The sequence below is a fragment of the Peromyscus californicus genome, unplaced genomic scaffold, assembly GCF_007827085.1.
Source record: "Peromyscus californicus insignis strain IS unplaced genomic scaffold, ASM782708v3 Scaffold_6__1_contigs__length_162567912, whole genome shotgun sequence".
Lineage (NCBI taxonomy): Eukaryota > Metazoa > Chordata > Mammalia > Rodentia > Cricetidae > Peromyscus > Peromyscus californicus.
This window is the reverse complement of record NW_026294584.1, coordinates 37653284-37677438: the sequence shown is the minus strand read 5'-3', so window position 1 is coordinate 37677438 and position 24155 is coordinate 37653284. Positions and strand designations below refer to the sequence as shown.

Here is a 24155-nt window from a genome sequence, read left to right as displayed (position 1 = left end):
ACATGTCCATAGTATGCTTTGGTCATATTCTTGCCTCCCCTGACCACCAGTCCTTCTGTGTTCATTTTTGCATTTTAGTGTGGATTCCTCATATTAAGGTAGTAGCAGTGTCCTTCTAGACACCCATGTGCATAGAACTACCTGAGTACATAGAGGAAACTCCGCTTGTTAAAGACTATTTGGGTGATGGTTTCTGTACTATTGGTGACTGATATTTAGGGGTGTTAAAAGACTGTATTATTGTTTGTCTTTTTACTTTAGGCTCAAATTTCAGGGAATACTTGATAACTTCAGGAATTGTTCATCTTTCAAAACAATTTCTGGTACAGGCATTTCTATCTGAAACTACAAAAGACAGCTCAAGATATGCATTATGTGAATTTAATTTTAAATTATATTTAATATTTATGTTATATGACATATAATATCTATTTACTAATTAAAACCCATTTCTATGGGCCCCATGCTTTATGGTACAATAGACCCCATCACTATGAGATTTAGTATATGTTATTTTATTTCAGTAAGCACAAGGGATCCCAAAAGTCCAAGATGGGCATCAATGTGTCATCTTACTCAGTTAAAATCTTTGAGCTGAACACTGATACTCTGTGAAAACACCCAGATAATTTCCAAGCGTCTCAAACCGCCTAAGATCAGCCTCTTGCGTTCTCTCTCTGCGGCTTCTTCACCCCAAAGAGGCTCCATATCCTCAGCCACCACTTGCTAGGGCCTTGGTGTTTCAGCTGCTTCTCTCACAGTGTAGTGGTGTTTAGGCTCCTCTGCTCTAAGGGCCTCTGAATTCCTGCTTTATTTCAGGATATTCCCTTTTGTCTCAGCGTAAGTCTACATTGCTTTCATTTTCTTGGCTGGGGATAGCAATGGATTAAAGTCCCTCTTATATTTTGCCTATTGCCCCCCACCCCATCCCCCATCTTCCACAGCACAGTCAGAGTGACCTTTTAAGAACACAGATCTCACCAGGTCATTCCCTACCTAAAACTCCTGAATGCCTTTCATCGTTCCTCAGACTGAACCTTTAGCCAGGAGTACTGTTCACCTTTCTTGCTTCATGAGGATCACCTTCTAGAACCCACACTTGAGCCGTGCTGGAGTGAACTTGAACCCCCCTGAGCTGATCTGCCCATTACCCACTGCACTTGCCTCCTCTCCACCTACAAAGCCTTTGCCTCTTCAGCTGCACTGGGGCCCACACGCGCTCAGGCCCCAGGCCAGGTGGAGCTAAACGTAGTTCACAGACACACTGCTCTTGGGATTGCTTGTTTTAAACAGGTCTTTACAGGGAGAACACTTTTCCAAAGGCAGGAGTCTGCTTCACTTGCTGTCTCCAAGGCCCAGCATGGTTATTAAGTGTTCAGGGAGTATTTCAAAAACAGAGCACCCCAAAGCTCGGGACAGGAGCGATTAGTCATGAAAGTGAAAACAGTTTTTTAAAAATGACAGACGTCATGACAATGACTGGGTCTGAGGTGATTCAGAGTTTTTTGTTTTGTTGTTTATTTTATTCTGAGACTACTCATTTTTTAATTCACGGTTTGTGATCAAACTCAAGTCTGCTTGCCTGCAAGGCAAACAAACACTTTAACACTGTGTTTGTCACTGTAACCCCACTGTGTGACCCCCAGAACTGCCTTCAGAGAAAGCCTTCCTATTTGTACCTCAATGACCACCTCCCCTTAGTTTCTTTTGCTCCTGGACACCCAAACACTTACAGGGACCACAGTCCATGCTTTTTGGTCACTGTTCCTTTATTGTGTGTGAATCAAAGCTAAGAGCCAGCCCAACTGCCTTGTAGGCAGTTCAGCCTCGGAGTGGTATGTTTCATCATTTCATGAATGCCTTATTTATTCATTTGTTTATTTACTTAGTTATAGTGATTCTGTGAATTGGATCCAGGACCCTGTTCATGTCAAAGAACCACTCTACTACTGAGCTACACCCCCAGCCATATTTTCTTTTGAGATAGGATCTCACTGAGTTTTCTAGATTGGCGGTGAACTCACCCTGTAGCCTCAATAGACTTTGAACTTGTGAGCCTCGTGCATTAGCTTCCTGCATACCTGGGAGTTCAGGCAACTTCCACCAGGCCAGACTAACTTTTTGCTTTGTTTTAATTGTCCCTAAGCTGCCTTGGAGACACAGAAATCACGTCATCTTGTCATTTGTAAACACAAGGAAATGTCAAGGATTTTTGCCTGCTTTATAATTATTATTAAGTTTTACCTAATCCCTCCTTTTCTAGATGCAAAGTTGCCTCCTGAAATAAGTTTAACAAGTTTCCCACTTACACAGAAGGGCTTGCAGTTTCCACATTTCTTACAGATGGTTTGTAACAAGGCTGAAGTGACGTAGTAGTTCCCAAGGAAGTTAAGCTTCCGACTTTGCTCAGGCTGTTTGTTGGAGCTTTTCAGAAGACCAGAGAAAGGCTCCCAGGGGAGAAGGTCAGGGAACAGCCAAGCTCTGGACAGACAGAGGGCAAACACATACTCCAGGGATCAGATGAGAACTGGTGATTCCCTTATCAAGCCTGTACTCTCAGACTTGGCAGACAAGCAAATCTCCCAGCTATGCCAACTTGTGGCAGAGAGTGTGAGTCAAATTTAAAATTATTAGGGCTATTTATAATAACATCTCACAATTGTGTAACAGTTATAGTTTACAAAATGATTTTATAGCCAGTGTGCCAGGCAGTAGAACATAATATGATCTCCCTCTATTAATGTTTAGTCTAATACTGTGTGTGAGATAACACTTGATGAATAAATGTGATTTATTCCATTTTATAAAAGATAAAATGGGTTCTGAGAATTAAAAAATATCTTTGCATTCTTCCAGCTAACAAGTGATGGATGATGATGTCCTCTAACTCCAAGCTGCTTCTCACACTGGTGTTACTATTTGGCATTTTAAAATGTATCAAAAGCAAAGACAGACACAACAAAAGACCCAACTTTAGAACGGAGCCTCTACAGTTGGTCACATATAGCTGATGCTATGTTTATCTGACTCAAACATATGTAAGTAATTGTAGTGTATGCAAATGAAAAGATGAACTAACAGTATTTAAACTGTGAAGCTAAAAATAAAATTTTGAGGGGGAAAAATCCAAAAATGAGAAAGAAATAACTGAATTCCTCCAACCGAGCCTTTCATCTCGTACAACAGACCATGCCTGTGAAGTTCCACTTTGGAGACAGGAAACAGATTGTACACTCATCAGCTGAAATCCTAATAAACAAAGTTTTGCTTGTGGCGGAGGAGAAGCTCTTTCATCGATCTCCCTAGCAACAGATTTGCTCCTCTGTGGTGTCAGGAAGAAAGTGTGGAGGATGGGTTGTCCACACCGTGGATGATCCTTTTCCTCAGATGCAGGACAGTCTCTGCTGGGAAGCCAGTCCAGCTGGGACCCCGTAGCTGAAGTATGTTGATCCTGTCGTGAAGAGAGTGGGAGGGCACTGGGGTCAGCCCAAAAGACAGGAATGTGGGGAATGTTTGTGCTCCACAGACACTGGGGCCCTTCACTGGCAGTTCTGTCAGGAAGATCCAAAGCACTGTATTTTCAGACTCACAGCTGTAACTGATCTTTCCTTCCGAAGTTCTCCTGACTTCTTGAGATCCAGTCTTCACCGATTCTCCCCAAGACACTCGTTCCTGTAATCCTCGTCTTCCTTTGTGTCCTATCTGGAGCTGTTTCTCAAGGTTATTATATGATTCTTTGCCAGTTCACACCCTTCACAGGACAGGAAACCCTCACTTATAGCTTTTCAATATATACATGTTTGGATATTAGGGTGTGTTTGGTGGTGGTGGTGGTGGTGGTGGTGGTGGTGGTGGTGGTGGTGGTGGCAGCGCCGATGGCGGCGGCGGTGCTGTGTGTGTGTGTGTGTGTGTGTGTGTGTGTGTGTGTGTAAATGTCCTTTTAGAACAAGTATGAACATACCAGAGGCTGGCAAAGTCATTTCTGTTGATATGGGATTGGGGACCAATGGGATTGGTGAATGCAGCCGGCACCTGCTGCCCTTGAGGGCTCTCATCTTCTGCTCTTAATGGTCTTATCAGCACAGAAAAATAAAAATTAAATTATGTGCTACCAGTACAAGGACCAAGCACTTTCCTCAGAGCCACAAGATCCCACTGTTAAGACAGGCCTGAGCAGGTTATAAACGCTGTCGTTCCCTGGCAGAGATGGATGTGTTCCACCTGGGCTTTCTTTAAAAGTGACTTTTTAGGTTGCAATTTATATACTATAAAACTCAACTATTGTAAGTTTAAAGTTTGATGGCTTTTTCTTTTAAAAAGTAAATTAACGAAGTTGTTTCACCATCAACAAAAAACAAGTTCTGAACATTTCTTTTGGTCCCAAAAGATTCTTTATGCCCATTTGTAATTAACCCTCTTCCTAATACACAGTCCCAGACAACCACTAACATGTTTTCTGTCTGTGTGTATTACCCATGTTTGACTATTATAAATAACTGTAACCATACAGTTTGTGGCCACCTGGCTTTTTCATTTTACCTTATGTTTTGGGACTTCACCCAGTTGGGGACATGTTGACTGAAGATCTTTTCACCACTTGATGTATATCCTGCTGAAGAACACTGAGCTAGCTGTTCTGTTCGAGCTCTTTTAGTGGATGGGCTCTTGATTCTTGATGAACCCAACAGCATGCTATAGAAGGAGCTATGCATCTGGAGCCAAGGCGCTAAGGTACAGTCTTACTTCTGGTTTTTACAGCCTTAACTAATTGTATGGTCTGTTTCCTTATATGGAGTGGATGTAATTAACCCTTGTCCTGCTCTGCTTCTAGGTTAGGAATAATAATCAAGTGAGGGGGTGCATATGAAGGACCTTGTGAACTGTGAGCCACAGGACAAGTGAAGGGTGTTGCACAGACATGGTCCTTCAGCAGGTACTAGAATGAGTTGGGTATTTCTCAAGGTTCCTTTCTCATTTGTGGGACAAATGATGGTGCCTTTGAGGTGCTGGAAAACCTATGATCTTATATGGCCTTTGGGTTCTTACTCTTTCTTAACAAAGTCTGTTATTTTTAAATATTTTGAAATCATTCACTTTCTAAGAATTTGTTATTTTTCAAACTATTTTTATTAAGATTTTAGAGACAGCACAACATTGCATAGTAAGCCAAGCTTGTCTCTAACTCATGACCCTCCTCACAAGTGCAGGAACTATAGGCAAACACCACCACGCCTATTGTAAGAGGATTGTTTTCCTTTGAGCAGATATCTGATAATCATAAATTATACATATGTATAAATCTGCATAAGTGATATTCAGGTTTTTTTAGAATATCCTTCAACTCGAAGTCCCCCTTTAGCTTCTCTAGTATCTCCACTGAGGGGCCAAAATGCAGTCAAAGCAAAGTCTAAGCTAATGTTAGCACCCTCCCATCAAAGGTGTTTAGAAATATTGCTGCATTAAAATAATTTTAAAGTAATTTAGTTACAGATTTTCAGGGGTGTTCAGACATTTAGGAACACAGATTGCCAAACCCTAGATGCCATGTCTACTCACTTAATTTTCAGAGTATAACAAATACTGTGTTTGCAAAAAGAACATAGACTTGACCTCAAACAGAAAGAATTAGATACTGGCATCCCCCACTCACTCAACTCAACGATAAGTGTCCCAATTAATGTTCCCACACTTTCTAAATTAAATAGCATAGGTGACTTCCAGAACACTTTAGCTTGAATCTCCTGGAGAAATCTCAACAGGGACAACTTTCAAGGTAAATGCAATGGCTGTCTTGTTACTGGAATCTGAAGTGCAGAATGAGTGTTCCTGTTCAGGCCCTGTGATAGAATTGCTGGTCAGTCCAATGTTAGAACTCAGGCACTCCCAGTGCCCCGATTCAAATTACTAGACTGTCTCCTGACGAAAACAGCAAATCCCCAGACATCCCCAGCACTCCCTAAGGTTATACAACATGGGCTGTTGAGGTCAAATGAGTCTGCTCTTCCTCTTCCTACACATCTCTTCCCCTAAGAAGGCCCTTTCCTCCCTTGGCAATAACTAGGACAATTAGGGCTTCATAAAACCAAGAAAATGTGAGGTTTTTATGTGCTAGGCTCAAAAGTTTTGTGCTAATCTTTCATTCTGTGAATCTTGTCAAAACATTTAGAGATGACAGTGAGATACCACATACAGCTATAACATAGGTTTGAATAATCTCAGATGTCATTATGACAGTGTGTAGTCTTGTTCCTTAAGATGAATGTTTTCACTTCTGCAACTTAAGTCCTAATTCTGGCACTCTGTGATAATGAAAGGACCAAGCAGATGCCATAACAGGCTGCTCAGTCTTTTCTCAGAGATCAGGCCTCAATTTCAGTTTCCTGAGACTTGAGCAAGCAGTTTCTGGGAGGGCTATGACATAATCCTTGCAGTAGCTCCTTTTCTGTATATACTCTGACTGCTCAAGGTTCAGCCAGTTGTTTACTGTCTGGGACCCCTCACCAACTTAGAGCTACGTGCATGGGTCAATGTGAATGTGCAAGGTCAGCCAGCCTCCATGGCAGCTCAAGGACAGAGCCTGGGTCACTGAGTCAGCCCCCACAGTCAGTATGTACAAGGACAGCCAGCCCTCATGGCAGCACAAGGACAAAGCCTTGTGCAGGCCTGCCCCCAAATGATAACTGTAACCCCCAACTAGTAAATTCAAAGGTTGCACACCCTCACCCAACCATATGACACCAAGGCTTGTACCACCCTGTTTGCGGTTTTTCCCTTTAAAAACCCCTCACCCTGAGAGCTCAGGGCCGTCCTCCTTCACCTGGCTAGCTAGCCAGTGTGTTGGACATGGACGAAGCCTGGGCTTGCTTGTTATCAATAAACCCCTGTGTGTTTTGCATCGGATATCAGCTCTGTGGTGGTCTTGTTCTGGAATCTCACGATGTGGCCACAATAATAACAACAGAAATCAGGTTTCTTATGCATTTATTTTATGTATGCATAATGATTGATATGCTTATATCTTGTTCAAAATCAAGTAGCTAATAATATGTAAAGCATGATTCAATCTGGATCACTCTCTGTCTTAATGATCAGATACATTTGCATGCTTCATCTAAGAGTGCTAAAGCAGTCCATATTTTTTAAATGTTTGTTAGTTGACAAAAATATATACATATATGTGATACAGAACATGCTGTTTTTAAATGTGTATATATTATAGAATGGCTAAATTGAGGCAATTGACATATGTATTTTCTCACATACTGATTTCTTTTTCATGGTGAGAATACCTAAAATCTAAACTACTCTTTTCTTTCTCTTTTTGGGGAAAGATTGGAGGACGGGGATTAGTTCTGGTTTATGGTTTGAGGGAGTGTAGTCCACCATGTTGGGGGAGGTTTGATGGCTGGCAGCATTACATTGGGTCAGCAGCTAGGAAAAAGACACAGGTTAGGAAAATTGACCTGGTTATAAAGTCTCAAGATTCTCCCATATTTCCTCCAGCTCAGCCTCACCTCCCAAAAGTTCTATCACCTTCAAAAGAGCAGCACCAGCTGTTCAAATGTGTCTTCAAATATACAAGTGTTCGTGGACATGAGTCTGTGAGGTACATCTTAAATTCAAATCATAGTATTCCATCCCTGCCCCTTATTGACTATGGCCATCTCATCATACAAAAACGTATTTAATCCAATTTAGTCTTATAGTTCTGATATAGTTTGAAAGTCCAAGGCCTCTTCTAAGACTCAAGGTGATTTCTTAACTATGAACCCATGTTAAAAAAAAAATCACAAAACATGTCACATACATCCATCAAATAATGGCACAGAGTAAACATTCTCATTCCAAATGGGAGGAAAGAGACATAACAAGAAAAGATCACACCAAAGGAAGACAGTAACCCAGCAAGGCAAGTACCAGGCATTGCAGCTCCTGGTCCAGGTCATGTGGTATCATCTGGGCACTAATGGGCTTGGGCAGTCCTTCCCCTACAACTAGTTTGTTTGCATCCTACACGGCCTCCTGCAGGCCAGCTCCACGTGGCACTTTCAGCTTTCCTCAGCAGATATCCAAATTTATGGCATCTCCACTATCCGAGGAACTCAATAGTAGCTTAGGCTGTATATATCTACAGCTTTGCACACCACAGCCTACCCAAGAGCTCTTGTAGAGAATTTAACCTTGCTACATATTGTCTCATCTCAAAGGGCTTCTGAAGTTTGAAGTAAGCTTATATGGGCCCCTCAGTTTTGCATCTTGCATGCCTGTAAACACAGCACTACATCAAGTTTGGTGCCAGCTCAAGATATATGTGGGCCTCTTAGATTATAGCTACAGTGGTTAAAATTTGTAACAACTGCATCTGCTACACTGTCCTTAACTTAGGTCCATATATCTTTCCTTGTCAAATGTCACATTTTCTCTGTATTTCTGATCTTTGTGTTCACCATAATTGGGCTACAAACTACACAGCCTGGATATTATGCTGTCTTACGATTTCTTCTGCCAAAATACTTCGTTACTTTTTAATTTAGCTTCACTCAACATTTTAAGATATGGGGCAGAAACGCAGTCAGGGTCTTTGCCATAATCCATCAATGATCTCTATCCCAGGTCCAGATGTAGTCCTTCATTTTCCTGTGAAAGCTCATGAGCAAATTTGTGTTGTCTGTCTTTTTATTGGCATTCCAGCTTCCAAGCTGTCATTGGGATCAGCACTCTTGAGCATTCTTGGACATGTTTAGCCTGTAGTTCTAAACTTACTCACTTCTCCTCCAAACCAGTTCAGAAAGTCTATGACCCACCTCATCAGCTTTAGCAAAGCAATGATTCCACTACCCTGGTACCAATGTTCTGTATTGGTTGTTTTTCTAATCGGTGTGACCAAATGCCAAACAAGAAGAAATCTGAGGGATGCAGAGTTCATTTGGCTCATATTTGAAGAGATACACCCCATCAAAGTGGAGAAGGCATGGTGGCAGCTTGCTTCATCTCCACTATCCGAGGAACTCAATAGTAGCTTAGGCTGTATATATCTACAGCTTTGCACACCACAGCCTACCCAAGAGCTCTTGTAGAGAATCTAACCTTGCTACATATTGTAAGACAGTCATGTGGCTGGGACATCATAGTGGAGAAGACAGTCATGTGGACAGTCTATCATAGTGGAGAAGGCATGGCAGTGGATGACTGCATGGAGGATGAGTAAGTGTGCGGGTAGGACAGCTCTTCTCATACCTTGGCAGAACTCTTTTGGTAGTTTTTACATTGTGATGGCTAATCTTCATTGTCACTTTGTCTGAACTTAGAATCAGTTAGAAGACACACCTCTGGAAACGTCTGTGAGGGCATTTCTAGAGAGGATTAACGTAGGAGGGAAGGCCCACCCTAAAATCTGTGGTACTACCCCATGGGATAGGGATCTAGACTCAGTGAATGAACCGAAAGAAAGCTAGATGAGTACCAAGCAACCGTCAACATTCTGTGTGTCTTCATTTAGCCAGATGTGAGAAAACAGCCTCATGCTCTTATGGCTATGCTTCTTCCATCACAATGAGCCAAAATAAAGTCTTCACTCCGTAAGTTGCTGACTTTCAAATATTCCATTATAGAAAGGAGAAAAGTAATTCACACACAGATATACATTGCATTGCTTTTAATGACATCCACCATGTTGTATAATAAGCATTTAAAATTATTTGTGTCTAACTGATATTTGACATCATTTGAGATATTCCCCAACGCCCTCCCTTACCTAACAATTTCTAGTCACTACTGCTTTCTGCTTCTGTTTTGCCTTTTCAGGGTCTGCATATAAGTGAGATCATGTGATTTCTATCTTTCTGTACCTGGCTTATTCCACTTAAGGTAATGGCTGTTTAATACAAAGTGCATGTTCTTGTATTATATACATGTACTGGCTAGTTTTTGTAAACCTGGCATAAATTAGAGTCACTGGGAAAGAGAAACTCTCAATTTAGAAATTATCTCCATGTGATTAGCCTATAGTTAAGTCTGTCAGTCATTTTCTTGATTATAGATTGTTCTGGATTATAGATCAATTTGAGTGGTGCTACCCTTGGGTAGGTGATCCTGGTTGACATAGAATGCAGGCTGAGCAATCCATGGAGAGCAAGCCAGTAAACAGCACTCCTCTATGGCTTCTGCATCAGTTCCTGCCTGACTTCCCTGGATGATGGGCTACAAGCTTTAAGAAAATAAACCATTTCCTCCTGAAGTTGCTATTGGTTATGATGTTTTATCACAGCAATTAAACCTTAACTAAGACAATATGGCATTGCAGTAGTAAGATATATTAGAATATATAGGTACAGAAGTGTGACATTAAGTGCTCATATATCATGCACATATACTGTAGTGTATATATGTGTGTATACATGTGTAATGTTATTTTTTTAAAGAATAAGTTGAAGCAGATATCATTTTTATATATCCTAAATAATTTATGATTTGGAAGGTAGGTGCCTACACAAGAGTAAAGGGACTTAAAACCCGAATTTAGGAATATTTAGTAAAAGGTACTATTAAAAAGATTAAGTATTTTCTCTGTCTCATGACTCTCTTGTATGTTTCATGCTGTCTGATGCGGATATTGATTTTGTAAAAGCCTGCACTGAAGGGTGTGTTGCACATTTAAATAATTTAAACACATCTTCTGTGTTGTCTTTCTTTTGCCTGGATATACGTAATAAGTTAAAATGACTAAACCATATTCTTCAAGAAGAAAAAGGTTTCAATGTGACTGTTGAATACGTTTAACCAGAGATGAAAGTAAGATTTGACTGCAGCCTATAGGAAAAGTAACCCAACACCCACTTGACTGAGAGATTATTTCCACTCTTTCCAACCCGGGTTCTCTGAATGACACTAAACAAGAGCTACAGTGACTAAAACAGCCACGAGCAGCTTGGCGGCACCGGGAGATGGCATCCATGCCGTGTCCTGTCAGTGCACAGTGGGGACATTGGCACCACTGTAGAATGCCTGGCTTCTTAGCCTGACCGTGGGGAGCAGCTGTTGCCCTCTTTCAGATGAAGTGACACAGGAGGATATAACAGTCCCAGTCAGATAGGAATTCACTCCTCTTTTCATCTAGCTCTCTAAAAAACAAAAACACTCTTGGAAAGGTCCAAATTGTAATGAGTTTTGGATACAGTGTCATTTCTAATTCTTAAGATAAATTTTGTCTTTTCAACAAGTCAAGGCAATAACTTTAAAAGCCTTTACCATGTACATCCAGTTTGTATCTTTATATCCAAGTAGTTCTTGCACTTATTTACCCCAAGTACATTTAATATCTGAAATATCAAACAGCAGACTTAAAACTTCAGTTCTTTTTTCCATTTATTTAAAGCAGTATTTATAAAAGGAATAAATTTTAAGCACAAGGAAGAAAGCAAACAAGAATTATGAAATCTTGTACATGGAACATCACAGTCCTAAGTAAGTACATTATGGTGTAATTTATATTAAAAATACTCAAGGAAATACAATACATTAAAACCACTACACTAATTATACAGGCTTCTTTCCAGAGTGATTTATCTTTCAAAGATAACTGAAAGCAAATGCAATTCAGAAAAATTACAAACTAGTGGGATATTACTACCAAGAGAATATTTACTCTTAGGATAAAATAAATGTGAAAAAACACACTATTAAAATATAAGAACAATCAATTTAAATAATTACATTACTAAGCTTACACATCCAAGTCAGAAATTAAAATGTATCGCTTCACCATGAAGTCACTGATTATTTATGTCTAGTTCTTGTACAGTGTTCAGATTCTAGGGAATGTGTGTGGCTCTGAGCACACACTGGGAAACAAAGTGGACATGATCCTGCCCTCAGGGAGCTTCCAGTCTAGTGTGACATAGACGACCACAAAACCACAGGAGCAGCGCTGGGCAGTGGCCTCCATTCCAGAGGAAGCAACGGCTGAGCCAAGATCTGCAGTGTAGGGGTCAGTTAACCAGTGGGAAAGGGGCAAAGGGTGAAAAAGAGAGCTTCAGGTAGAGGGTGACGGAAACATAAAGGTCCTGAGGGTTACAGTGGCTCCCGTCAAAGGGATCCAGAGACTTGTGGCCCACAGTAAAGTGTTGTTTGTCAGTGAGGAGATGAGAACAGTATGGTCAGTCTGTCCAAAGCTAATGTCAATTCATTGTTAACAACTGAGCTGACCACCATCTTGTTTTCTAGCATTCTAAGAAATAACCCCTTTTAAAAATGAAATGGTGATAATAGATGGTATCCTATTAAAAAAAAAAAACAGAGGACCTCATTTTTTATTAATAAAACAAACCCTGGTCTTATAAAACCATAGAGCCTGGGAGTTGCCATAGAAGACTCTAACAGTGGTACGGCTAAGCAGGGTGGGGAGGTGCAGACAGGCTAAAGAGGTCGGAGAGAGAGAGTTAAAGCATGGAGGCCTTGGGAGAACTCAGGGTTTTTATCCCACAATCATGGGAGTGATTTTCTGCAAGGGCAAGAGCTGTGTTTAAGTCTCTGGAAGATCATTCTGGAATGCTGTGTGTAGACTCTGTGGCAGACAGAGGCAGGCCAGCCAGATAAGCAGCACTGTGTTGTCTCAGGAAAAGGAAGATTACAGTCAAGTGTAGAGTGGAATCTGAGGGACAGAGTAGGAAACGGTGGCTTTACGAGAGAAACTCAATGGCATTTGGTGAGCTGGCATGCCGGGTGAGAAGAAGAGGGAGGGGTGGGTCAAGACTGATGCCAAGTCTTTTTTTTATCTGGAAACTGAATTGATTGTGCCACTATTGAACTGCAGAATGTTAAGAGAAAAGTGTATGGTGAAGGAAGGATTTGAGGATGCGCTGAACCGAAGCTATCTTCATGTTTAGATGTCCATTACATCAGTGTCTGTCAGGTCTGAAGCACTGGAGACAAAAAGTTGAACTTCATCTGTAAATGGTATAGTCCCCAGCAATACGATCACAGCTGGGAAAGTGAATGGAATTTCCCAGAGAGCACAGCATGACAGAAAAGGACAGAGGACATGTCTCTAGAGGGCTGGAGGAAGAGGAACAGCATAGAGAAGCAGAGACACAGAGGCCAGGGAGGAGGGCTGAGAGGGAACACAGCGAGATAGACCTATGACGAAAACCAAGGAAGGAACAGGAAATGGAGTCAGATGCTGCAAGAATCAACAGGAAGAGGGAGTGAAAGTTGTTTACCAAATTTAGCAACAAGGAAGTTGTGAGGGACTGTGAGTTGAGGAGTAGAAGGCACAGGGGAAGCCAGGTTACAGGGTGAATCTGCAGGTTCACACGGGCTTTTCTAGAACAGTGTCTGACAGTAGAACAGGTTAGCAGCCGGCAGGTATGTGTGGGGGTTTGAAAAAGTGGTTATTTGCTTTTTAAGTCTAGTCTCTCAGTCATTGACATTCAGTTGATAGGGAGAATTTGAAGACTTGTAACAACTGAAGACAATCAATGGAAATTCAAACACAGGATATTGCTTGTCTTAGAAACCTAAATGACTTTAGGAGTGTACATGTTCTTTCCATAGGAACGTGGTACAACTACAAAATTCTCCGTGGATTTAAATACACTTAAGAATATAAAATGATTCCAATGACATCTCTAGGGGAATCACATTTTAAAATACTTTAAGAATCACATTTTAAAATATCATTTAAAAGTTATATTAACTTTAGCTGTTGCCCATAGAGATCATATTCTTTAAATAATAAGTATCTTCGAATCGCTGCTGGGAGAGGAAGTTTCTCCATGGAGGCTGGCTGGCAGAGTCGCTGGAGTCCCATAAGTCTGCGAATTTTGAGCCGGCACAGGTGCCTTAGTGAGCAAGGATTCTCTGGAAAAAGAAAATGGGAAAACAATCAGAAAATCAAGAAGTTCTACAGGCTTCACAATTATGATGCAGATTGTTTCAGGGTAACGTGAGCAATGTTTTTTGAAAATACACACATTAGTAGCTGATGATTTTGACCTCAATTTCCATTTCAATTAAGTACTCTAGCCCTTTCCTCATGATTTGAGCTCCAAGAGGATGGGAGTTCTGTCTGCATCTGTGCCAGGAGCCAAGTCTGGTTCCTGATGGGTGTCCAAGTAAAGTATGTTAACAAGTGGATTTGATTTTAAACAGCAAATGGCCACATATTTCTCCTTTTTTAATAACTAAATATTATACAGACATGTTTCTTTACTTCCTCTCTTTTCTACTAGTCTTTCTGATGACTAATTATCAGTAAATAATTATCATCACTAGATGATTTCATTAATCATTCATGATCCAGTCTGAGGCTTGATTTCAGTGTCTGCTGTGCCACACACCAGATATTAACATTTACATATGTGATGATGTGCAAATATATTTTTCAATTTCTTACTTTATAGTAGAATTAAACACTGATGTTTTATACTGAGCCAATCAACGGGCAGCATAGTACAAGTACACAAGTAAACATTTGACCCTAGACTCAGTCAGCTGGGACTAAGATCCTGCCTATGTTACTGTGTGTGACCTTGCACAAGTAGCTTAACCCACATAATTAGTATTCCCATGTATGTAAGGTGGATAACAATAGTACCTCCTTCATAGGATCATCTGAGGCTAGAGTTCGCATGAGTGACTAGAAAAATCCTGGATACACTGGACCATAACACTCCATAAATGTTAGGGGAGGGGGGAGACAGCTCAGTAGGTAATGTGTTTGCTGTGTGAGCATAGAGGCGTGAGTTGTATCCCTGAAAGCAATGGAAAAATTCAGACATGGCGGTGCATGCTTGCAATCCCAATGCTAGGGAGGCAGAAACAGGAAGATCCTTGAAGCTCACTGGCCAGCCAGCCAATCTAGTCAGAAAAGCTCAGAGGAATGGCCTCTGATGCGGGCTTCTCGCCTACATACACACATACACACTCGCTTGCACTTCCACACTCATGTGGGTACACACATACACACAAACAACCAAAGAAACATTAGGCATCATTGACTTCAATGATGAAAATGATCCCATTTTTGTTATATTTGACTATAAAATTTCAAATTACATTCTTTCAATATTAAAACAAAGTTAGCCTTGGTGGCAGATGCCTGCAATCTCAGCATTTGGAGGCCAAGGCAGGAAGGTCACAGGTTTGAGGCCAGCCTAGGATATGTATAGAGAGTTTCACACTACAGTGGGATGCAGAGCAAAACCCATCTCAAAAATAAATTCGGACATTTATTTTCTACAAACTTGAGGGAAAATATTATGATCAAAATAGGCACCCTCCCATGTTTTAATAAAATAGCAATTTTATTTTGTTCCTTAACAAGTCCACTGCCTTTCTATAGCTGAAGGAACCCTGACATCCAGTGGTTTAGCAGGCTCACAGCAAGCAGCCGACAAGCTGGTTGCAGAAATAAACCACTGAAATAACAGAAAAGCATCCTGACATCAATTACCTGGAACATCTTTCTAAAATCATCACAACTAGGAATTCATTTGCAATAGAAACACGTGGACCATTAATTCTCATTTCCTAGCAACATCTGTGCTCCTTATGACAGAAATAACAGTGATTATTGCAGGAAAAGCCAATGTTACCAAGTAAGATAAACAAGGCTCAAATCCTGGCTTTGTTGTTCCCTGGGCCCAAAACTTAGGGAAATTAATTTACACTTTAGTGGTGTTTTCATTTTAAAATAGCCAAATCATTTAAACTTTTTGGATTTGAAATTTTTAAACATGAGACTACCTACATACACGCACAGTTTCATAAATTACAAGTATCGAGTAGAGTATCTTTGACTACCTCTCAGGCTATGAAATGGAACTTGGTCAGCCATAGAGGATGCTTGCATAGCCTTGACAACCTCCATTCTTCCTTCTCCCACCAACCACCACAATTCTGACTTGTACAGCTATCACCCCTTTGAAGTTTCATCGTCTAAGTGATCTGTCCCTACACTAATTATAGGATGGATAAAAACTGTGACCTTCCTGCCTTGGCCTCCAAATACTGGGATTACAGGCATATGCCACCAAGGTTAACTTTCTTTTACTATTAAAAGAATGTAATTTGAAAGTTAATAATCAAATATAACGAAAAAGGGATCATTTCATCATTGAAGCGAATAACTCCTCACGTTTCTTTTTGTTGTGTTTGTGTGTGTATGCCCACATGCGTGGGGAAGTGCAAGCGAATGCGTATGTGCCTATGTAGGCCAGAAGTCAACATCAGATGTCATTCCTCTGGGGCTTTCCTATAGTTGGAGGATTAAAAACTTATCCAATATCCTTTAAATATCTTTTGATCTTCAAGTTCTTTTTCTATCCATTTTTGTATCATTTTCATGAAGAGGTTTTGCTCATCTCTTTTGGTTACCTGTGGCATGTATGATAGATACAACAGGAAGAAAAATGGCTAAAGTGTTTTTAACAAATTTCAAGGTAATTGGTTTTCTATAACCCCTTTGAAATGAACATTTTCAGGTTTTAAGGTTTTATGAATTTAGAAGTTTTGGACATATTTATGTTATTTATTGAAACAACTGTGTTTTTGAAACTTGATTGGCCACTGAGTCTCTTCAAGTTGGCTCATGGACTCTTCTGACCTTGTTAAGGTAGTCACTGAGTTTCTTGGCTGCCTGGTGTGAGCAGATGCTCCAAGTTCATTCTTATGCATTTCCTTCCTCAGATCGGGAACCATCATTTATTATTTCTTTTTGCAGGAATTGGCATTTCCACACCAAATTCTGTGTGGGAGGGATGCTCAGAACTACTATAGTCATTGCTAACTGTAAGCTTTTCTAAGGATAAACACACACTCACAATCACATTCACATTCACAACTACACATACACACAATAAACAAATAAATAACAATTTAAAGTAAAGGAAATATTTGCCTTTACCTATTATTTGGCGGATTTCTGGCCATTCTCTCTGTAGTTCTAGCACAGACTTCAGTTTAGAACACAGAGGGACATAATCCATATAATCTGTAAGTATACGGACAGTGCTGCCCACCAAGTGCTTCATCCATGGAACTGTAATGAACTCACAGAACTGAGAAAATTGATACTAGTTAATTTAGTGGTACTTTTAATATATTATACACATGATCAGCATTGCTATGAAAAGTTACTCTTTGTCTTTTTACAGGAAAGAAAATATTCCTGCCTATGACGAACAAAAATGAAAAAGAGCTGCCACGATTATTTCTTTGAACTAATAATACTAAATGCATATTCATGGTTATCTTGGGATCAGAGTGAACATGGCATGGAAGATCCATTCTTTTTCCCCCTCTAGCCCCAATATCTCACCAACTGGATGCAAGTGAATAATTGCAAATACATTTTAAAATTGTTTGACATTCTGTTTCTAATCCAAGAAAAGAAATAGCCTTGTTTCCTGGCCCATTTTATGCTTATCTGTCTATAGTGATAAGAAGTCAAAAATAAGAAGCATATAAATTAAATTTGAATTTTCTTTGCTTGTAACATCCTTAAATGAGTGAAATTTTATGAATTAAATTGTAGATTATATGTTTTACTTAGAGCATGGAACAACCTCCGGAATAGATTATATATACATTGGGCTATAAAACAAGACTTAATACTTTTAATACCAAAGTCATTTCAATGATATTTAATACCACAATGGTATATGTCTAGGAATAAGCAATAGGAAGAAATGTGGAAGTTTCATAAATAAATAAAAGTTAAGCAACATACTCTTGATCAATTTTGGGGAGGTCAATAAATAAATCAAAAGAGTTAAAAAAATCAAAACTTGAAGATTCTTGAGACAAATATGAGTTAGGATACCAAGCCAAAATGAAGGAAAGGGTGCAATTTACCGGGATATCTTTTATTAGACAAGATGTCCATCCTGGCAGTCCCTCCTCCTCTATCTCTGACCACACGAATGAATTTCCAAAGATGTCTCCGTGCATGCAGTCAAAGCACAGCTCCACTTGGTAACCATTATTCAGCAGGAGCCTCAGCATAACCTCATCATTTAGGGCATACTGGATGGCGCTGGGGAAACGAGTGTCATTCACATACAAATAACAGTTGACATTAGCTCCGTAGGAGAGAAGCAGCCGGACTATTTCATGTCTATTGGCCCTCACCGCCACAAGTAGACAGTTGAGGGGATCTAAGTTGGGGTCTGCACCTGCAGCCAGAAGGACTTCTGTGCAGTGAATATCATTATTAGAGACAGCAAAATAAAGCGCGGTCTTTCTCTCGTCGTCGTAGCTCTGGGAAATGTGGTCAGCAAGCAGGGCGTTGACGTCAAAACCATTATCAATGAGCAGTTCGAGGCACTGGGCATTTTGTCCATCTGCTGCTGAGTGAATTGGAGTTAGGCCACTCTTCCGGATTGCATGTTTGGATGTTACAGGGATGAGATATTTCAGAGCACTGCAGCAAAAAAACAACTCCTTAAATACCCCCATTGCATAAAGAAAACCAAATAATTAAATACAACTTTCTCATCAGATAAGTGAATTCACTTTGTTTATTTTCCATATTTCCTCTATGTAACTCTGTATGTGTTTTTTTAGCCTTTGCAAATCAAGATACTCCTGTTTACTTTATTATTTCAAAGATTTATTTATTTATTATATATAGTGTTCTGCCTGCATATACCCCTGCAGGCCAGAAGAGGGCACCAGATCTCATTACAGATGGTTGTGAGCCGCCATGTGGTTGCTGGGAATTGAACTCAGGACCTCTGGAAGAGCATCCAGTACTCTTAACCTCTGAGTCAGATACTATTGTTTAACTTAGATGAGTTTTAATTTAGTTTTCCATTCTAAAAATTCCCAAGGAACATCCTGGATCTTACATGTTTGGTTCTAGGTTTGAGTCCTCAGGACTCTCCCCACTTTACAGTTCTGTCTCTTAACAATAAAGTTTGTGTAATCAATAGATGTGATTGCAAAAATGCCAAAGAGAGTAAACTCCCCCGATGGCATAGAAACACACTGCATAATCTTGACCACCAGAATCCATGCAGTCTTGGAAAATGACCTTGGACAGCATAAATCCAACCCTTTCATTTAAAGATGAACAATATATAAAGGCTTAAGACGGAACATGACTTGTCCAAGGTCATAAGCTCCATATGAAAGGAAGGGATAGAGTTTTAATCTTTTGATTCTTTTTTTTGTTTTGTTTTTTTGTTGTTTTTTTTTGTTTTTTCGAGACAGGGTTTCTCTGTGTAGCTTTGCGCCTTTCCTGGAACTCACTTGGTTGTCCAGGCTGGCCTCGAACTCACAGAGATCCGCCTGGCTCTGCCTCCCGAGTGCTGGGATTAAAGGCGTGCGCCACCACCGCCCGGCAATCTTTTGATTCTTATTCTTTCTTTTTCATTGATTCCTAAGCCATCTATTAATATTGCCCATGTACTTCTTGTCTCCTATACAACTCACAAGTGAATTCTAGTGAAAATGAGAATCTTTAGTTTTCGATCAAACTTGCATCCATCCAGATGAAATAACTGTCCCTTGCTCATGTTTCAAAGTACATGTGATGAATACTTGTGAATTTCACACTTCACTAGCCATTTAGACATTTGTGAGAGCCACAAGCAAGGATAACTTGATCTCCTGTGCCTAATTCAGAGCTATCATGTGTGAATTTATGAACGCTGGGAGTAAATCCAGGTAAACTTTAACAACATGTCACTTCGCATCAATTATGCGTCATTCGTCCCTTAACTTTGCCAGTGTGGCCAGCAGATATAATACATCCTAGCTACTTCAGAGTTTTTGAACTCATAAGATATTGTTAATTTCTTAAAGCCATTGTTTCTTGGTGGATAGTTTAATATTGTGATTCTAGACTTCTATTACTATGTTGATTATAACATATTTTATGGTTGAAAAGTCCACTCTACTGATTGTGTGGGAACAAGAGATCTAAATTTATAATGAATCTTCTCTATTCAATAATATATTTGCCATTTGCCTTTATAGTATTATGTACATCCTGGCAATGCTAGGAAATAACTGGAATAAAACACAGTATTGTTACAAATTCTAATCCTCAGTCAATGGCAAATTGTTTAGAAACTTTATAGCCATTTGTTGAACCATTTTTTTTTTTAACACAGAAAGACATTCTTGCCAGTTGGTGAAGATTTCTCAGTTACAACTTTATTCCTCTACAAGGAATACTTTTTATTAAAAGAAGAGTATAAATTCATTCTGTGAAAATCAAAACTACAGAATGAAAGAAGAAAAGCTATCAAATCCATTCCAAGCGTTGAAATACAAAATGTGTGAATATTTCCCTTTGAGGTTTGGGGAGCATCATATATTGTAAGATTGTATTGTACACACAACTTAAAGTGATCACCTCAATGTCTTACTCACAGATAATGTCCCTCATAGGCAGCTCGGTGTATTGGAAGATGTCCTGCTCTGTTAGGCACGTTGCCGCTTCCTCCATATTCCAGCAAGAGGGAAATGCAGTCAGGGTTTCCACTTCCTGCTGCCTCAAATAACACAGATGCCCCATCATCCGCCAAAGCAAACACATCACCACCTGGTGGTGTAAAGCACGTGGCTTAGATGGCTGAGCAGTGTGAGCAGTGTTAAGTTAGTCTGTTAAAGTCATCTGTTAGCTTCCTTTCTGTTTAAAGCTTAACAATTTTGTTTTTTGTTTGTTTGTTTGTTTTTTTTTAATAGTTTCAATAACAGCTAGGCAACATGTTTCATTTTATTAAACTTTCAGGGATAGGGAGTCACAAAAACATGATTGAAAACAAGTAGGTTGCCACGTTGGATGCACACTTCCAGAAATATGATCATGAGACTTTAATTTGATGATAGCAGGTAGCACTCTTCCAATCCAACAAATGTTTATGGATACCTATGAGGTGCAAGCATTGTGTGTGACCCTAAGCTCAATTAGCCTGACTAAAGGAGCTTAAAGAGCAAATGAAGACGTAACTAGAGGACATACAGTATATGACACTGGAGTGACAGCTTTAGTCGGGTCATACTGGAAGGGAAGAGAGCCCTCTTTGATTATGGATCTGCTGCTTGCTCCATGAACTGGGATAAGGTTTTTAAGTGCCTCTATTTCTTCATCTGTAAACTAGTGTAGCATATTTCTAGAGGTTATGTGATAATTCATTGCTACTTTGGGAAGCACAAAAATGCTCATTTTCACCCATACAAGATCCTTTGGCGATTCTGTAATTCACTTATAGATGAGGAATCTAGGGCCTGGGCGCTTAACTAGACAAGGGTCTCGTAAAGAGGTGAAGCTAGGAGCTAGTAGTTGAACTTCTCCATCCCTGGTTGTACAGCTGAAGCATTTTGAGGTCTCAGGGGTAGAGAATGACACCATCTGTTGGAGAGACTTAGGAAGGACTTTATGAGAAGGTCTCAAGAGACTGACTTTGAATTTTGCGGACTATTATACCAACCAAGAGCAAGGATCAGATCTAAATTGAGCAGAGAGAATACCCACATTCTATTTTCCTGGAGTGGGACACACAGGATTGGAATAGTGAAGTGTAAGCCTGAAAAAAAAACAATTCTAAATAATGCAGTTGAAGTGGTGTCTTGAGTAGAAGACATCAATGAGGGTGTACTTGAGGGAGAGGAATTAAATTGTAGTATGTAGTATGGATTCTCTGACAGGCAGAATGGAAACCTGGAGAATAGTTAGCAAATGCTCACGTGGTCCAGGGAAGATGGGAAGGACCTGACCAAGATGACAAGACAGATGGCAACATGAAGACCAGAAAAATTTTGGTATTTTGGTTTGGGAAAAGAAGTGATAGAAGATTTAGAGGTAGATCAAACCTCTCAGTCCCACTGGAGAGGGATTGTGACATCAACAAGTGGAAAAAGAGGAGGAATTCAGCAAAGATGACAGTTAAACTCTTCCCACCAAATCTATATGGAAACTAGGCTGTCTGGAATTAGCAATTAGGACCAGTCTCACAGATCTCTACAGGTCAAAGTTAACAGGGCTTTGGTGGTGGCTTAGGGGTTTGATGGGGGGCTAGAACTTAAAGTCTCACTCATTTAAATTCAAGAGAAAGAGGAGGCCATGAGCAACGAAAAGGAGAGTCCGAGAGCAGGACAGAATAAAACACTTCACATACCTTTGTGGATCAGATGTTCTAACACATCATAGTGGCCATACTCAGCAGCAACTCCTAAAGGTGTGACTCCGAATCCATCTCTCAGGTGGACGTTGCCTCCATGGCTCAGCAGTAGGGCTATAATATCTTTTCGGCCTTGCTTAGCTGCTTCATGCATTGCTGACCATCGCTTGATGCAGGGTTGGTCAAGGCTGGTGTTGTATTTAATCAGTGCAGATACCATGTCATAGGAGCCTTTTTTTATAGCTTGAAATAATTTTTTAAAAAGAATATTAACAGGAATATTAACATGAAGTTGCTGTATCAACATGAGCACTTTATATGGAGTTAAGCTAATATCAAAATAAGCATAAGCTATTCCATTTCTTTTATAAAAGGATATTGTATTTCTGATGTGCTTTCTCTTTCTCATGCCCAAATTTCTACTTGTGAAGGTTAAGTCTTCAAGACTCAGAGTGGGGTAAGAATTTCATGAAAAATGTTTATCATCAAGATAAATTTTTTTGTGTACTCATTCCAAACTTCAACCTTCTTTTCCAAAAAAAATGGGAACAACATACTATAGGGTTGTACAAATTAAATAATGTATGTTAACCATTTAGTATATTACCCAGTATAAATTATGAACACAATAAGTTATTCTTAGTATCAGTATCATTTCTGGGACTCTGGTGTTCCATATATAAATATCTATCAGATTTTGTCCCCCATAGAAACAAGTATTATTTTCGCCACAAAAGATAGTATTTGTCAACAGATTGTACTTCAGAACTGGACCCTGCCCCAGATGAGGGAGTTGAAATTCATCTCCTCCTCCGGTACCACGAGTTGATAACTGTCCATTTACCACTGTGGCTCTCTTTGTGGTGCCTTACCCTATCCCAGCTGCTGTCACTGCAGAGAGGAGTGAGCCCGATTTTATCTTAGTGCTATTGTTTCACGTTTTTTAATTCTTGGGAAAAAATAATCTCAAAGTAATGAGGCTCTTCCCTTTCGGATCCTGTCCTTCTGCTTCACTTGTGAAACGTACTTGTAGTGAGATTAGCTTCTTTATGAAAAAACAACAGTGTATGCAGGGAATCTTCAACTTCAACTTATTTCTTTAAATTAATGTTTTCACTTCTTACTTAAGGCTTTGGAAGAATGTATTTTCCATAGAAATAATGATGCCAGTGGTGGGGAGTCATCTTTCAGAGATGACTCAGAAAGACCATCTAAATGATGGTTCTCAACCTGTGGGTCATGACTCCTCTAGGGGTCACACATCAGATATCCTGCAAATCAGATATTTTCATTACAACTCACAACAGTTGCAAAATTATAGTTATGAAGTAGCAATGAAATAATTTCATGTTTGGGGGTCACCACAACATGAGGAACTGTATTAAAGGGTCACAGCATTAAGAAGGTTGAGAACCACTGGTCTAAAATAATAACCAGTTGAAGTAATTAAATCTATAAGGCACGTTATTAGTTTAATATAGTTGGTAATAAAACATGAACTTAAAAAATAAAATATGAACTTATATATACAGTTTTATTCTTAGTCTTTTATGTATGCTTTACATATAAGTTCTATAGAATCTGCAAACCACCACTTTAAAATTACTTAGTATTATTTAAGATTTCCTTGGAAATTTATGGTTTTCTGGCATTCCATTTTTATTTCTAATTTGTCATTTTCTTCCTTTTTCTGAATACACGAGTTTTTTACTGCTCTGAGTGATTTTCTGACTCATAAGACACACAGAGAAGGGAGCTCTGAGACATCCAGGTATGGACTGAAAAAGTAATAGAGGAAACAGACAAAGAGGGTGTGCTTTGATTTGAGAGAAATGAACTTACAAATTGAGAAAGAAGTGACACAAAGTGCTGTGTGAATGTGGAAAGTCATAGAGAGCAGAGGCCAGTAGATCTGAGACCCCAGGAAACAGTCCCCAGAGCTTCTTCTTCCTCCCTACCCCCCCCCCCCCGTCAGAGTAAGCATGACTACCCAGCAGAAGAAAGGTGACACCACATCCCTTGGAT

At 39.8% G+C, this 24155-nt stretch overlaps 1 protein-coding gene across 1 annotated transcript in view; it reads right to left on the bottom strand.

The window, feature by feature from the left end:
* Nucleotides 1-11346: 11346 nt before the first annotated feature.
* Nucleotides 11347-24155, bottom strand: part of Asb15 (ankyrin repeat and SOCS box containing 15) — a 49268-nt gene continuing 36459 nt past the window's right edge. Inside the window, exons 6-10 of the mRNA XM_052719533.1 lie at nucleotides 22128-22373; nucleotides 20380-20551; nucleotides 17854-18421; nucleotides 16904-17057; nucleotides 11347-13857 (exon numbers count right to left, since the gene is read on the bottom strand). Of these exons, the coding sequence (XP_052575493.1) occupies nucleotides 13685-13857; nucleotides 16904-17057; nucleotides 17854-18421; nucleotides 20380-20551; nucleotides 22128-22373 (1313 nt within the window). The 3' untranslated portion in view covers nucleotides 11347-13684. The remainder of the gene's footprint in view (nucleotides 13858-16903; nucleotides 17058-17853; nucleotides 18422-20379; nucleotides 20552-22127; nucleotides 22374-24155) is intronic.